The sequence below is a fragment of the Copadichromis virginalis genome, linkage group LG14 (assembly GCF_057382275.1).
Source record: "Copadichromis virginalis isolate Kocher_CV1m ecotype Utaka linkage group LG14, C_Virginalis_male_GT1.1, whole genome shotgun sequence".
NCBI lineage: Eukaryota > Metazoa > Chordata > Actinopteri > Cichliformes > Cichlidae > Copadichromis > Copadichromis virginalis.
Genome location: NC_140631.1, coordinates 14303510 through 14319452, shown reverse-complemented (window position 1 = coordinate 14319452; position 15943 = coordinate 14303510). Strand labels below are relative to the sequence as shown.

Sequence of the window (15943 nt, the reverse complement as noted above, 5' to 3'; positions counted from 1 at the left end):
AAATGATGATTTTAATAGTCACACGCGTGAGAGATGGACACTGTATGCAGACAGCCTCAGATCTCAAAATGGTGGAGCATTAATCAAACTCTTATAGCCTCTGGTGCCCCCACCTTATCATAAAAGCCTAAACATTCACATGCTTTTCTCTCACACGGCGCCTAAGCTACGACCTTGGCTCCCCGTTTTATCTGCTCCTGCTGAGATGGGGCAGAAAACTCCAGCATGCTCTGTTCTCTTCTAATCAGACAAATAAGGCGATGACTCTCTGCAAACAGTATTTCTTATAACATCATAAAACAATATCATTCATCCACAATAAATCAGCAGTCTAATGTAATGCAAATCAGTTTAACTAATGCAATAGTTATCAGCTTCTTCTAATTCAGGAGAATAATGCAAACTAAAACTACATAATAATTCACAATCTTTAATTAGGGGTATAACATGGCATAAAATAATATTATAATCTAACAATACACATTGGGTTTGCTGGGTCATCCATCTGCTTCTCCAGGAATCTCACCTTGATGTGATGACGATTGAGACGCTGCGAATCGTTTTCTTTGGTGCTATCAGTTCAGTCAATGTCAATGAAAAGCTCTGTGGCCCAAAACACAAATATTAATTCAAAAATATATAAAAAGCAGAGTGGAATGGCTTCATTTTAAACTTCCCATTGACCTTTATACATCTACTTATATGTAAATATTGCAGCTTACAGTGACATGTGTCACACAGATAAAAAAAGATGCAGAATATAAAGTAAAACGTCAATTTATGCCTACGGGCTAGAAAACATTTTGGTAGATATACCTGACTTCTCTGTATATTCATCAGTACAGGGCTTTTCATTCATTCCTGGAGAAAAAGAAAAAAGAAAAACAATAAGATTTAATAAAAACCAGGTGAAGAAGTCTGACTGGACAACAAAACAGCAACTTACTTTGACAAATGTATGGTAATTTTTCATGGCAGTCGGCGTTGGACCACTTGATTTCTTCTGTCTTATTATCAAAGATGACTTTTCCACAGTGGTTGTCAAAGTCAGAGTTGGTGGACGAAGTTCTATTCAACTGTGATTTTACAACATTATACCCTGAAATCCACTTCCACTCAGGTCTGTAGCCAAAAATGGACCTTTGCAGTCCAATCCACACCCCCGTCTTTGAGTCTGTTTTATTTTGCAGTCTTTTCACATCATCCCTTACTTTCTTTTCGCAGATCTCAACCAGGGAGAAATGATCCCTCTGGCAGTCCTCCAAGGCATCAATCCAACTTTTACTTTTGTTGTGTAGACTGACTGGACACAAAAATCGAGAGTAGGTTTTAAAAATGTAATGCACACATATTGTACATAAACTCCATGTCATTATGTTAAATTAAATGCAGTCTTTAAGCAATTTTACTGTGTTGGGTAGAGCTTACTGTTAGCAGCAGGGTACTCAGCACATTGAAAGTTAATCTTTACTTTCATGCCATTCTTTGATGTCATGTTAAAGCAGATATTTCCATTCCTTTTGTGGAGGAAAATATACAGGTGATTTATTGAAAGCATGTGTGGCACCAAATATACTGAATCTTTGTATTCAGTAATTGAGTACACATGAAACATACTGTTGTGTAAGATTAACAGCTGTTTTGTTGAAAGTGACATTTGGGTGGCATTCAGGCTGAGTGTAGTTTTCCTTACAAACTGTATCGTTTACAGAGACCTTTATAATTCCTGATACACAAAACCAACATATAAAGATTCATCAGAGAAAATAACACTGCATGTGTGCTTAAAGTATTTCTTAAACAATGTACTGGTTTGCAGTGCTTACCATTTTCTACCGCTAGAGAGGAATTCAAACACTTTCGCTCTCTGTAATTGGTGCCAGGACATGTTCCTGAGCTGTACATCGAGTACATCGAGTCCAACGAGTCCAATTTTTGAGCCACAATTTTCAGTGTGAATTGGTTTCTGTTGCTCATACAACATTCAAGTTTCCAAGTTAAATTGCCAATTTCTAAATCTCCTGCATTTGGGCACACATAGGAAGAGAAAACAAAGTGCAGCTGGACTGTTGCTGTAACAGAATAAGACCAGATCAACAGTTTAAGTATCATTTAGTCATTTGTTTTTTTTTTGCATTACTGTTATCTAAAGAAATTTAGAATTTAAAGAAAGGTGACTGGACTTCTTAAAGATGTTTCAGCTGAAGAACTTCTCAGGTAAGAGGTGAAAGTCTACAAGAAACTTTAAAAAGTCCAGTTGCTTTTCTTTCCAAACTCCTTAGACCTGAGAACCTGCACAGACACATTACTGTTATAGTTCATCTTTAAAAAACGTACTGATATATATGTAGTATATTTATGTATATGCAAAAATGTAAATACAAAAAAAGTGCATTATTTTTACATTTCTAATTATTTAAATTTTAAAGGCAAATATGTTTTTGTGTTATTTTCTTCAAGACCATGCAAAAAATTTGAATTTCTTTACTCTTTTTGAATATAGACTGTAATGTTCAGTTCACGTTACTCTTCTTGCTTTTTAAATGTTTGCACCACTTTAACTAAATAGACTCAATACTTGAAATGTGCAATTCACTTGTATTTTTATTTTTATTCCTATTTATTCTATTTATCCCCTTCGTATATTTTATTTATATTGTCTCTGTATTTATATATATATATATATGTGTGTGTGTGTGTGTATTATATATATATATATATATATATATATATATATATATATATATATATATATATATATATATATAATATTCTGTAACTCTGTAACTTCTGTCGGTGCTGTGCTTTTTTGGAAATCGAATTTCCCAGAGGAACCCACCCGAGGGATTAATAAAGTTCTATCTAATCTAATCTAATCTAATCTAATCTAATCTAATCTAATCTAATCTAATCTAATCTAAATGCTGTAAGCTCCATAACAACAGGAAATATTTGTTTATTTATTAATTTTAGAATCTAGGTACATCATATTCAGTGATGGGAATAACAGCGTTACAAGTAACGGCGTTACTAACGGCGTTACTTTTTTCAGTAACGAGTAATCTAACTAATTACTATTCCTATCGTTACAACGCCGTTACAGTTACTAACAAGAACATGCGGTCCGTTACTATTTTTCAACAAACAGACTGTTGAAGCTGTGTTCATCTTACCACATCTTATATCAGTTGCACGGAAGTAGCTGACTACATATTGTAATCTGGACGCTACAGCTTTAAGCAGCTGTGCGCGCTCCCGCGGACGGTAATCACGATCACTTTCTAGCACAACACCTGGAGCTAAGGAGGCAAAACAATCGCATGGGTGCTGCTGTTTGACTGAGGAAGAATAAAGTAGTCGTGGCAAGCCAATCACATGACCACTTCAAGACAAAGCAACAAGGTGATATATACTAGTTTTTAAATTGTGTCGAGTAAAACCAGAGTCACGATAAACAATATATACGTTTTTTCCTCAATAGTTTCGTCATGTTTACTGTTTAAGGACAGCGCAGCAAGCACTCTCTGCTTATGAACCCCCCCCCCCCCCCCCAAAAAAAAAAAAAAACCAAACAAAAAACAGGGGAAGTTTTAGGAGTGACGGTGAGAGTGAGAGAGAGAGCGAGTTTTGAGATTTGAGAGATTTGTGATGTTTAGCGTGTTTGGAGTGTGTAGTTAATGTGTTGTCTTGTGTAGTTAGTGTGTAGTGTTGTGGATAGTTTTGTGTTGTGTGTCAGAACAATGAGGCAACTGCTGTCTCCGGGTAGAAACATGAGTGATACACCTGCTGCTGTCAGACCTGCAGGTATCAGGCTGTGATGTTCTTTATAGTGGACAGAAATTATTTTTTTGGAGTGGCACAAATAATTTGTGTGGCATCTTATTTAATGCAGAACAGCTGATTGTTATATAGATAGTTTGAAATGGTTATTTTTTAAAAAAGGTAAAAGATAAATGGCTGCAAATAACTTTGTTGTTTGCAAAACTTGTGCATAGTATTTTAAAATTGACAATTTATATTTGCATTTAAAGTTATGGAATATGATTCATTAAACATGTTTGTGGTTATTACAGTAAAAAATATAACTTTTTCTACTCTGGTTTTATGTTTTTTGTCTGATTTTAGATCAATTGTGTTAATACAGTATGTCAAAATGAAAACATAACTGTAAATTCAGACACGTGAGGTTGTGCTGAAAAGAATGATACCAAACAAGGCAAATAAACTGTTTTTAAAGGTGAAATGTGGAGGGAAAATCAAAAGTAGTTAAAAATGGCCAATTATACCCTGGACCCCAGAGGGTTAAACGTTTTTTTTTTAAGTAACGCAATAGTTACTTTTCCAGTAATTAATTACTTTTAGAATATTGTAACTCAGTTACTAACTCAGTTACTTTTTTGAAGAAGTAACTATTAACTATAATTAATTACTTTTTCAAAGTAACTTGCCCAACACTGATCATATTTAACATTTATAACAATGATCATTCACCAAAAAACATACCTAAAAGTAGTGAAAGAGGGCTCAGCAATTCCATGGCCTGTAACTACAAAAGTCAAAATAAAAACCCAACAACAACAAAAAAAACAGAAAAAGTTGAACACATGGGATTTTATGCAAAATAATATACCGTTAATATTGGTACATCAAAATCCAACATGACAATATGCACTTTGAATAGGGCAGTATAGTACTTTGGTAGTCAAATCGTGACAGATACCACTGACAAACAAAGGCTTGTCTGTGCAGTTCTCTTCTGATGAAATACACAAACTTCTGCCAATGAACTCACATGAACTTGACCTTTAACTCGAGACTATCACAGAAGTTATTCTTACTAAAAAAAGGCTCATGAAGGCTATCCCTGTGGACCTTTTGCCAGTTTATATAATGTTTACACAGAAATATTAAAGTGTTTAATAATTAATAATAATAAACATTTAATCATTCTACGAGTTCTTTTTGTGTTAATTTTAGAAGGAAGTTCTTAGGATTTACACAATCTGGTAATTAGTAATCTAATTTCAACTTACCTTCTCAGTGAAAACTTGCTGTTGGTCTCTGAAATATAACAGAGCTTTAGACTGGGAAATGTAAACTTGTGTCTCTGTATGGAGATACTAAACTCATCCCTGTTTTGACTATACAAACACGCCCACCAACACACCATACAGGGCTAGGATCTTATTAACACTGGGGGCCTCGCCCAGCCTTTTTTTTTTTTCTAATTTGTCCAGCTCTGGTCTCATAGCTTCTGCCTCTGTTGCACCTTCTAAATTGATAATCTGTCTTCTTCTTCTTCTTCAACTTCCCTGCTGTTATTTTTACTCTGAAATCTTAAGCTTGATTTACTTTGTAAGGACATAGTAACCCGATATTCTTTATTAGAAGTCCTGAGAGTTTCAGAGTAACAGACAATTGGCGTCACACAGTAACCATGGTTACGCACTGTCACGCGCACCTGTGCAAACAGTCTGAGAGAGACTGTGCTGTTGTTTAATAACAGACATCACTCTGAGCATTATGCATGATTTCATCTTTACATGTTGAACTTGTTGGCATTTTTCACTACCCACCAGCGTAAACTAAGAATACAAATATTTACAATGGTTTGTGTGTAACCTTTGAGGACTCGCAGTGTGTCGACTGAAGAAGGCATTCTGTCCACGCACAGACACAAAGCAATTTGAGCACACACTTAAAACTATTTTACAAATGCATACATCCAAACCTGCGCACACACTGTGCACACAAATGTCTAAAAGTACACGCAACTGCCTTCTCGCTCCCATACAAAACCTTAAATGTGTGGACGAATCGTCTGATACGCACCGATCATGTTGCATGCCCACGTGGGGTTTTGAGGCAAATTTAACGCTGTCACTCAGGGATGGGCAACTCCAGGGCTCGAGGGCCAGTGTCCTGCAGGTTTTAGATATCACCCTGGGTCAACACACCTGAATCAAACGATTAGTTCATCACCAGGCCTCTCGAGATTTTCAGGACATGTTGAGGAGGTAATTTAGCCATTTGAATCTGTTGTGTTGGATCAAGGACACATCTAAAATCTGCAGGACACCGGCCCTCGAGGCCTAGAGTTGCCCACCCTGGCACATATCATCTGCAAATGTAAGCTGTGATCATGTCACAGTGTAAAACTGGGACATCTGGGCCTCCAATGCCTAACTATTAGTTAGCTTATACTCACTCCAGAGTCTGATTCACAGCCACGCTGAGCACTGGCTGACTTTTCCTAGCATCTAGCAGCAGATTATTTAAACTGTATACTAACGTTTATAGGCTACTGTATAGTTTCTCTAATTGGTAAATCACATTTTCTAGTTGATTTAGAAAAAGACACGTCCACGTCCCCAAAACAAGACAAAACATTTGTGTGCACAGAAAGGTTTTTCAAAGAAAAAGAATATCTGATTCGTAAAACTAAACAAATTGCCTTGTATTTGTGTGTGGATTGAGGCACGCACTTGTGAGCCCTCAAAGGTTACACACAAATGATTGTACATATTTGTAAATCTTAGTTTATGCTTGTGGATCATATCGTAGGTTTTGCAACCCTTTTGAGGCAACTTTCCCTCCATAAGTCTATGCTGCAACAGTAACAGGAGACGGCTCCTCTGTTGAAGTGCTTTAGTTATAATAAGAGGCATTCAAACAAGTAGATATCTTAAATGTTTTTGTACATTCAAAGAGTAAGTAGAGTAATGTTTATTTATATACCACTTTAAGATACGAACGAGTCACAAATTGCTTTACAGAGGTAATAAAAATGTGGTCAAAATGGACACACCCGAATTACGTAAAGCAACACAAATCACAAAAAATTACTCAAATGCCTTTCTAAATACATTAATTCACAGCTATTTTTTAAAGGATGCCACAGTGTTGATGGGCCAAAGACAGAGGGGTAAGTTGTTCTGCAGTTTTAGTTTCAAAAGGTTTCGATCTCTGGACCTCAGGATTTGGTTTGAAGAATAGGTGTCGAGTAGACCGGAGACATATAAGTGGCATCCTCTCCTCCGAAGGCCATAAAAGAAAGAATGAAGATTTTGAACTGATATGTAAATCTAACAGTAAAGCCAGTGCAGACACTTTAATAATGGAGTGATATGAGAGAATTTATGAGTGGGATAAAAGCCTTACAGCAGCATTTTTGGCAGATTGGAGATGATTAATAGATGATTTAGACAGACAATACCATAGAGCACTGTAGTAATCTAAGTGGGAGGAGATGAAAGGATGAACAAGCATCACCATTTTTGAAAAAAGTAAAATAAAAATACACATGGCAAAAATAAACCGTACAATAACATTAGGGTGTTAGACTGACCATCTCACAGACATTCTGAGTTAATGTGTAAATTCACATTGTTGCACTTTAAAGTCTCTTAACTATTAATCCACTACATCAACTGCTTTGCAGCACAGCTGCTGAAGTCACATGTTACAGGCCTGAATGCATTTTCCTTTTAACGAATCCTTCTTTTATGAGGTTTGACCCTATTCAAACAACATCTGGGACTCGAGAGCAAAAGATTGAAAATACTCTGAATATATATTTTAGGTGTAACTGAAACCACTGATGAAGCATGTTTTTTTCATGATGACATATTATATTTGTTTCACAGGATCCAAAGACTCGAACCTATTTTTCATCTATTTATAACTAATGTGTTTCCAGTCATTGTTCTATAATTAGTCTTTATTTCCAGGAAAGCTTTCATTACAATTACTTGACATGTTTTTTTGTTTTTCGCAAAGAAAAGGAAACACATCTGCTTCCACCTCATGCAAATCTAAACCCGGGAAATAATCGCGCGCATGCGCACACGCACACGCACGCACTAACACATTCTCCAACCACACACACCCATCTTTTGCTCCATTGCGGTTTATTTCACACCTCAAACATTTAGTAAACAATTAAGCAAATACAAGTAATCTGCAATAAATTACATTTAGTAAGAAAATAAACTACTAACTCTTTTACGCTACGTGCACACCTACACGGGTATTTCTGAAAACGCAGCTGTTTCGTCCACATGTAAACGGCGTTTCAAATCACCAAAAACTGAGATTTTTTAAAACTCCGGTTTTGCGTTTATGTGTGGACGAGGAATACAGAATTCATCATGCAACGTCAAAGGTATGTGCCTTTTTTCACGTCAGGCTGTGCGCCACGTTATTGTTTACATGAGATGAATTGCAGAATAGCAGAGACAAAATACTGTTAATCTGACAATCTGCAGGTTTTACACGCTTACATACACACATGCAGCTACTGTTCCTTTATTTACAAAGGCAGAGGCGTCACGGTGTGATTACTTTACATGTAGTTGTTTTTTTCCGGTGTAATAATATTCAACATTGCTGTCAATACATTTTTCAATCCCTCTGCAAAATAGGTTTAAAAACATAAACAACTGTGGGATGCTGTTTGTCCGTGATTTGAACCGGGGGAACAAATTGTGGCCTGATGTCATTTGTATCCCGCTGTATCTTTACTGTATAAAGAGCTAAAATCTCCAAAATGTCAGGAGTAGTTAGTAATTACAACAAGTGTTTGTGAACTAAAAATCAAGAATGCGGGATACTGTTTGTCCGTGATTTGGAGAGCCCAGCGCTGCTCCCAACGAAGGGAAAACCAATTCTGCAGGGGAGACCTACCTCGGCACTTGTGCAGGTGAAGCCAAAGGGAAGATTTGCTTCATCATATTTTCTAGTCTTTGGCTTAGAATGAAGTTGGTTTGGAAACATATTCAGCGATGCTTCATCTCCTGATTTGCGTTTGTGGAGGCGCCCCATGCTAGCAGTGTCCAAGCATTGTTTTTTTTTTGTTTTGTTTTTTCCTTTTCATACTGCGCCTCCCTTGCAATGGCTCTGTGCCCTCCTTAGGGGGCGGGCCCCACACTTTGGGAAGGTCTGGTGTAGAGTATGGTGAGGAGGCTCTGAAGAAAGTTGAGCAAATGGAGGCTGATCTTGGAGGAACAGAGATCCTGGAGCCCCTCAAACATATTTACAGCCAACCCTGCATTACACACACACACACACACACACACACACACACACACACACACACACACACACACACTTTAATGATGTCATTCTTTAGTCCTTCCTTTTTTTCTCATTCATTACTCCAACTTGTAAGTTGACCATGGATCAAGCCCTGTATCAGTCTCATATAATCTGCTAATTATACATGAGTTGATCTGTTGAGTGGCTCCTACTGTTCCTCTCACTCTTGCTTTTTTTAACTTGTTAAAACACTTTACTGACAACATACATACATGAAAAAGTGTGTGTAAACTCTCCTCTCCAGCTGTTTGTCTTTACTGATGCAGAGGTTGGGAACACCAAAGAAGTGATCGATCTGGTGAAGAAGAACTCATGTCCTCTGTGTACTCAGCAAAAGCTGTTGTATTGCAGGTGTTTCTCTTTTGGGATTGGGGAAGGGGCCAGCTCTGCTCTCATCAATGGGATGGCCAAGGAAGGAGGAGGTCACGCTCAGTTCATCACAGGGACTGACAGGATGCAACCAAAAGTAAGACATAAACACAATTACAGGTCAAGTTAAACATTGCAGCAGCAGCAGATACATATTGGAGATCAGACCTGCAGTGAGTAAAATGTCTGTTCCAGCTGTTTGTGTATATTTGGAGAGTTTTTCATTATTTTTCAGGTGATGCAGTCGCTGTGATTTGCTCTGCAGCCAGCTGTGGTCGACATCTCAGTCACATGGGATTTACCAAAGGAAGTGTCTGTCACTGTCCTCTCTCCACCAATCACAACACTTTTCCAGGGTCAGAGGTCACTGATTTATGCCCAGCTCACTGGACAGGTAGGAGCAGCAGCCTCTCATGTTGTTGTTTAGGTATTTGATGACAGTAATTAACGTGACTTCTAACACTGTAATTCTGTGTCAGAGCTCAGAGTCAGCAGAGGGCTGTGTGACGCTGAAGTACAGCCTGGCAGGTCATCCCTCTGAGAACCAGCTGCACTTCAGTCTCAGACCTGCAGAGGACGCTGGGTAAAGCAGTTTAACACAAACAACACTTCTGTTTTGAATTGTGAGTTTCCACGTGTTGAATTTAAAACAGTATTTTCAGAAACGTAACTGTACTTACTGGAAAACAGTTAATAATACCCAAACCTAATGCTGTGTGTCTAGTTTTAAATATGTTTCACTTTTTCCTAATCATTATTTCTTGGATTAGGGATATCATAACATCTAATAGTATATCATTACTGATCACAAACATATTAGACATGACAGAGTAATCTCAGTCTGCAGTTTGTGTGAAATCAAGGAGACATTGTTTGAATTCAAGTCCAAACACTATTGTGCAATAATCTGACACTTTTACTCTAAAATACACTAAGAACAAACAGATTGACACACACAGGAACATCACCAACAATAACTAATTTGTGTCCTCAGAGCCTGCTTTTGTAAAGAATGACAGACTTGTCTGCACATTGCACACTGTCATAGTGTTTGTTTAGAGAAGAAAACAAAGTCTGTCTGACTTTTAGAGGCAAATCCATCAGCAGCAGAAAGAAATCGAGATCCTGTCAGGACTCCTTCAGCCTGATAACTGGGGTTAAGTAAAGACAGCATGTCTGTCTGGACTAAAGGTCACCATCCTCTGTCAGTATGTGCGATAGAAACAAAGTATAGCACGATAAATCTTGAAAATATAGTCACTGGCAATACTGCATAATTTTATTTTTTTTTAAAAAGCATTTTTAGAGTTTAGTAGGAAGAAACAGAGGTTTTACAGTGAGTTAAATGCACTGTTGTCTATGTTTACCAGATTCTCGTTAAAAATCTTTAGATTTCTATTTGGTTTCTTAACAATGTCTCCATGAAGCCCTGTAACACAAATCAATTAGTTAAAGTACAGTCATGTCTTAAAGACATCAAGGCCTGGATGACCTCGAATTTCCTGCTTCTAATTTCAGGCGAAAGCGAGTTTTTGTGCTCGACCCTAAAAATGTTAGAAACACAGAGTCCAGATACTTGACTCCCTCTGCATCCTTGTCTTTCCCCTCACCCCCAACCAGCAGATAGTTGCCCTCCCTGAACCTGGTTCTGCTGGAGGTTTCTTCTCTTTTAAACAGAGTCGTTCCCTCCCAATGTTGCCAAGTGCGTGCTCATAGGGAACATCTGGTTGTTGTGTTTTTCTTCTCTAATATTATAGGGTCTTTAGCTTAATATGCAAAGTGACTTAAAGCAACTACAGTTGTGAAGTAGTGGAATATAAATAAAATTCAAATTGGCTAATTGCAAATGATAAATGATCATTTATACAGTCTATCAAAGTGATTATGGGGGATTTCTGCTAAGCTGCAGCCTCTCTTCACTATAACTCCTGTTAAAACTATTTTAGGATCATGTTCTTTTACCAAAACAAATACCACAACATTGAAGTCTAGGGAGCCAGCTTCAGTGTTAACTTAAGCACAGCTCAGTAATTTCTTAAGCTGATGGGTAGTTTTTGTTTTTACTACCCAAGTTACTAGCTGCTTGTTAAACAGTAACTTCAAACTGTCAGTAAAACCAAGTCCAGCTTAGTTAACTCATGGATCATTCCATTTGTAATCAACACGGGTCTTCTGCTCAACCATCCATCATTTTCATAAAAAATGTTAAGATACAAAGTGTGGGCACATATGATGAGTGCTGTGAAATTTTAGGTTCAAATAATAAATACTACTCAAAATAAGTTCCTTTGAAAAATGCTCTGTCAACCCACTTTCAGGCATGTTATTTTTTCACGCACTGAAATCTGATGCCATCTCAAAAACCAAGAAAACTCCCTGAAGTTTTCAGACATCAAAATGAATGAGGCTCTATAATTTTGGAAAAATTATGCTCTTTCATTTTATTTTCAACCTGGACTAAGCAAAGTTGTACTACTAAAACAAAAATATCAGTAGATTTTTCTGTCCAACAAGAATATGTGCATATTTTTCATTTGCGAGACTTGAGGGACTCCATTTCAAATCATCAGAGCTGCGGTTGCAGGGTGGTTGGTGCCTGTTGTGGTGGTAACCACTGAACCATACCGCCTAAAGATTATGGCCACCCGTTTGGCGACTCAGGAGGGGAAAGAGGTGATCTACCTGCACTGTGCATAGTGAGGGTGGAGTGCTGCTGACTTCGAATGAGAACACTGTCGGGTGGTGGAAGGAATGCTTCAAGGACCTCCTTAATCCCACTGGCATGTCTTCCATGGAGGAAGCAACAAGGAGGTGGAAAAGTCAAAGCCTGAAAAGATGCACTGCTGTCAATTTAAATATTAACACAAAATGATGATGTGAGATAAAACAGATTTGATTCTATAATTTGAACAAAATAACATGATATAATTAAAAACACACCATAAAACAAATAAAATGAAGTCAAACTAAACGTAGGCCTGCCTCACAGCCTGAGAATAAACATCTGCATATCAGAAGCAAAAACACTGGTGGTAATCACACTCCTAACCTCCCACTGAGCTGCACCAGCGTCTGATATTATCCAGAAACCACACGGCAGCAGAAATTATTTTCCTCATCAGTTGTTGTAAAAACATGTCAGCACATTATTTTAGAACATTTATGACATCACAGTTTGGGATTTCATCAGGAAGAGCATCCAGTGTAATAATCTGCCAAATCAAGTCGAGTGTGTGGATGCTGGAAATGTTCTGCTGGGCTGCAGCGTGAAGAAAGAAGCTCTGGGACTCTGAGGGTTTTCTTAAAGTAGCTTCATCTTCAGAGTGAACAGAAGCAGGTCTGCTTACTCCACACTGCCTTTGATACAGAGCTGTTTTATATCATCAACCCCTTTTACATGTTTATTTGTCATGAATTATGTACCTAATATTGGTTTTACCATTGTGGAAAAAAAGTATGTCAAAATTGTCTGAATACTCCTAACACAGTAGAAGATTGGACCACTGCTGTGGCAGCTCATTCACAAAGTGTTTTAATTCCTTTTCTCTGCCACTAGATGGCGATTATGTTCATGTTTTTACTGATTTCACACAGAAACACCAAAACCAATCTAGAATCTCATCAATTCGAGAAAGACCACAACCAATACAGCCTTCGTTCGAACAAAATCATACAATTGATTGTCCCAAAAATCAGAACAGAATTGGGGAAAAAGGTTTTAAATACGCTGCCCCTGCTTCCTGGAATAATCTGCAGAAGGAACTCAAATTATTAGAATTGGTTACCTTGGGAGAGTTTAAGTCTGTCTTAAAGGAACGAGAGAACAGCTCTTTTACTCAGTGTGATTGTTTTTAATGTGTTATTGTATATTTTACACATGTTGGTATGGGATATTGTATTTGTTTTAAATGTTATGTGGTATGTGACTTTTGTTGCCATGATGCCAGGTCTCTCTTGGAAATGAGATTTTTAATCTCAATGAGATTTTTTTTTACCTGGATAAATAAAGGATTAATAAAAAAAGAGTGTCTTTCTCTCCATCTTCAAGCTGGCCAAACGTCATGACTTTATATCAGTAAATGGTTTTAACTAATTAAGAAAATGTTATGTGGAGTTTCCCTTATTTTTTCCAAAAAGTTAGATCATAAAGAGGTTTATAATTACTTAACACTCACTAACTTGCGCTGACATAAAATCTTATATCACTTTAAAGGTTTGTTTTAAAAAAAGAGAGGCAAAAATGATGTTTTCCTCATTATACTGATATTTGTCATTATACCATCCATAGATCATAAAAGTCAAGAGCATATTTACAAAAACAAACATATTCCTTTTCTGTCACTTTTTATGGTTTTAAACTAAAATAGCTGTAAAATAGTTTTGGTTGTCCAGTGATGTTTCTTCTGTCTCCTCTCCTCGTCCAATCCATAAAGTAGAGTCCAACTGCTCCCTGGACCCTCTGCAGTACCTCAACACTGATCAAACCCAGGCCACGGTAGGTAGAGTGCTGATGTGTCTGCTGTGTGTGGTTGTTACTTGTTACTGATGAATAAATATGAATGTGTTTGTGGTGTGCCGGTCAAGCTGGCTGCAGGACACAAGTTTGACAGAGATGTTGAACTGCTGATTTATTACAAAGACGCCCACCAGCCCACTGCTGTGGTGGAGGCAGGACAGGCCTCTGCTGAGCCGGGTGAGTGAAAAATAAGTGAAGTCATTAGTTTGCAAATAAAAATTCAAGATCCCAGTTCTTCAACCTGGAATTTAATTGTATTGGAATATATTAGAAACTGTAAACTTGACATTTTTCTGTCCTTTTCATGTCTCTGATGTGTTCAATGGCTTCATGTGGAGAGTTTGTGTTGGTAGTGAATCAATCTGAAAATATGAGTAATAATCGCACCAGCAGTGCCAGAGTATTCATAAAGTGGTGTTAGAGTTACAAAATATTTCCTCAAATCGTTCCTCTCACACAGTGGCCTCACCATCTTTCCCTCTTCCCTTCAGGACAGTCCTCTGCTCCTGTTGAAGAGTTTACCAATGGGCTGCTATTCAAACATTTTACAGTTTGGGGTCTCGTTGTGAACACATCTTCCCGTGAGTTGTATTCATGTGATCTCAGTGACTTAAAGTGATATCACTGTAAAACACCATGTTGCCTTTGGATGATTCTGCAAAACTCCAGGTTATGTTTGATTTACTTGCTAAAACAGATTACTGAAAGCATACTTGTATACCTGCCAAAGAGTTGAGCTTTTGCTTGTGTAGGTGAAAAAACTCTCCTCTCTTGCTGTTTGTCTTTACTGATGGAGAGGTGGGGAGCACCAAAGAAGTGATTGAGAATTCAGGTTCTCTGCGTACCAAACCTGTGTGTCTTAAAAACAGCTGTTGTATTGCAGGTGTTTCTCTTTTGGGATTGGGGAAGGGGCCAGCTCTGCTCTCATCAATGGGATGGCCAAGGAGGAGGTCACGCTCAGTTCATCACAGGGACTGACAGGATGCAACCAAAAGTAAGACAATGAGTCATAACAATTATCATGAAAAGGCAAGATGATATTAGTATTTGAACAGAAGACATAAATTCCAAAAACATAAATGTATATTTTTTCAGGGTTTTTCATTATTTTTCAGGTGATGCAGTCGCTGCAGTTTTCTCTGCAGCTGACTGTGGTTGACATCTCAGTCATATTGGATTTACCAAAGGAAGTGTCTGTCACTGTCCTCTCTCCACTAATCACAACACTTTTCCAGGGTCAGAGGTCACTGATTTATGCCCAGCTCACCAGGACAGGTAGGAGCAGCCTCTCATGTTGTTGGCAAACTAGATCAATCTGCTGGAACATCTGATTTTAGGACAATCACTTGCTTTTCCAAAGGACACTGACAACCAGACGTTAGATGCCACAGCCCTGGCCCACGGTATCCCCCCCCCCCCATGCATGCGGTGGGCCTTCTGTAGAAAGAGAGCAGCTTAATGAAGGTGACAAGGTGAAAATAGGGTGATTGATGTGCCGGTGCTGTGAGGGCATGTATAACACCACCTGCCCAAGTGTTGAATATAAGGAGGCTTTGAAGAATCTACAATAATTGTGTGTTGTTTGTACATGAATCACAATGTGTTACTTCAGAGGAGTGATGTTTTCAGGGGTTTTTTTTCTGCGCTGCAGAAAATTGAAAAACTACTGTGAACTTGGTGGATCTGTCCAGATCTTTGACTGGAAACTATTTCTATGAATGAGTGGTTCAAAAATGTGTAAGTGAAAAGCTGCCATATTTCAGGTCCCAAAGTCAAGCGAACACTGAGGGATCACTGAGAGCTAAAAACGGTCTAACTTCTTTCATCTTTAATAAAATGATCAGCGTTGCTGTTTTACCGGGTTTAACAATTAAGTTTAACATCCAGGCATCCAAGAAAACAGAGTTTATTCAATTTAACTGAGTTAGAGGTTTGCAGTAAGTTAGCTCGCTAGTTTCCACC

At 37.9% G+C, this 15943-nt stretch overlaps 1 protein-coding gene and 2 long non-coding RNA genes across 4 annotated transcripts; 2 read left to right on the top strand and 1 right to left on the bottom strand.

The window, feature by feature from the left end:
* Positions 1-36: 36 nt before the first annotated feature.
* LOC146693666 (regenerating islet-derived protein 3-gamma-like) lies at positions 37-14887 on the bottom strand. 2 transcript variants are annotated; one of them, XM_085479373.1, is made up of 13 exons: positions 14832-14887; positions 14703-14768; positions 12148-12292; positions 9309-9542; positions 8686-9046; positions 5034-5061; positions 4504-4540; positions 1827-2072; positions 1618-1726; positions 1429-1517; positions 947-1303; positions 817-861; positions 37-603 (listed from the first exon to the last, which is right to left on the bottom strand). In XM_085479373.1, exons 5-13 carry the CDS (start codon positions 8730-8732, stop codon positions 581-583), a joined length of 981 nt encoding a protein of 326 aa, XP_085335499.1. In that variant the 5' UTR covers positions 8733-9046; positions 9309-9542; positions 12148-12292; positions 14703-14768; positions 14832-14887; the 3' UTR covers positions 37-580. The 2 variants fall into 2 exon arrangements, with proteins under 2 accessions (XP_085335499.1, XP_085335500.1); XM_085479374.1 differs by lacking the exons at positions 1429-1517; positions 1618-1726; positions 1827-2072 and having other exon boundaries at positions 14703-14865.
* Positions 9501-10200, top strand: LOC146693667 (uncharacterized). The gene is made up of 3 exons (XR_014923976.1): positions 9501-9562; positions 9701-9859; positions 9945-10200. It is a non-coding gene; the product is annotated as an uncharacterized LOC146693667 (long non-coding RNA).
* LOC146693665 (uncharacterized) lies at positions 14048-15148 on the top strand. Its single transcript, XR_014923977.1, has 4 exons — positions 14048-14158; positions 14473-14562; positions 14865-14975; positions 15097-15148. It is a non-coding gene; the product is annotated as an uncharacterized LOC146693665 (long non-coding RNA).
* The last annotated feature ends 795 nt before the right edge of the window (positions 15149-15943 follow it).

What these genes read in the sequence shown, in the direction of transcription:
- LOC146693666 (XM_085479373.1), bottom strand. Translation starts at nt 8,732, where the DNA reads ATGATGAAGCAAATCTTCCCTTTGGCTTCACCTGCACAAGTGCCGAG. An exon ending in AGCAAGTTTTCACTGAGAAG is followed by an intron (nt 4,541 to 5,033) that starts GTAAGTTGAAAT and finishes TTGTAGTTACAG; the next exon opens with GCCATGGAATTGCTGAGCCC. An exon ending in TGAGTACCCTGCTGCTAACA is followed by an intron (nt 1,304 to 1,428) that starts GTAAGCTCTACC and finishes TTTTGTGTCCAG; the next exon opens with TCAGTCTACACAACAAAAGT.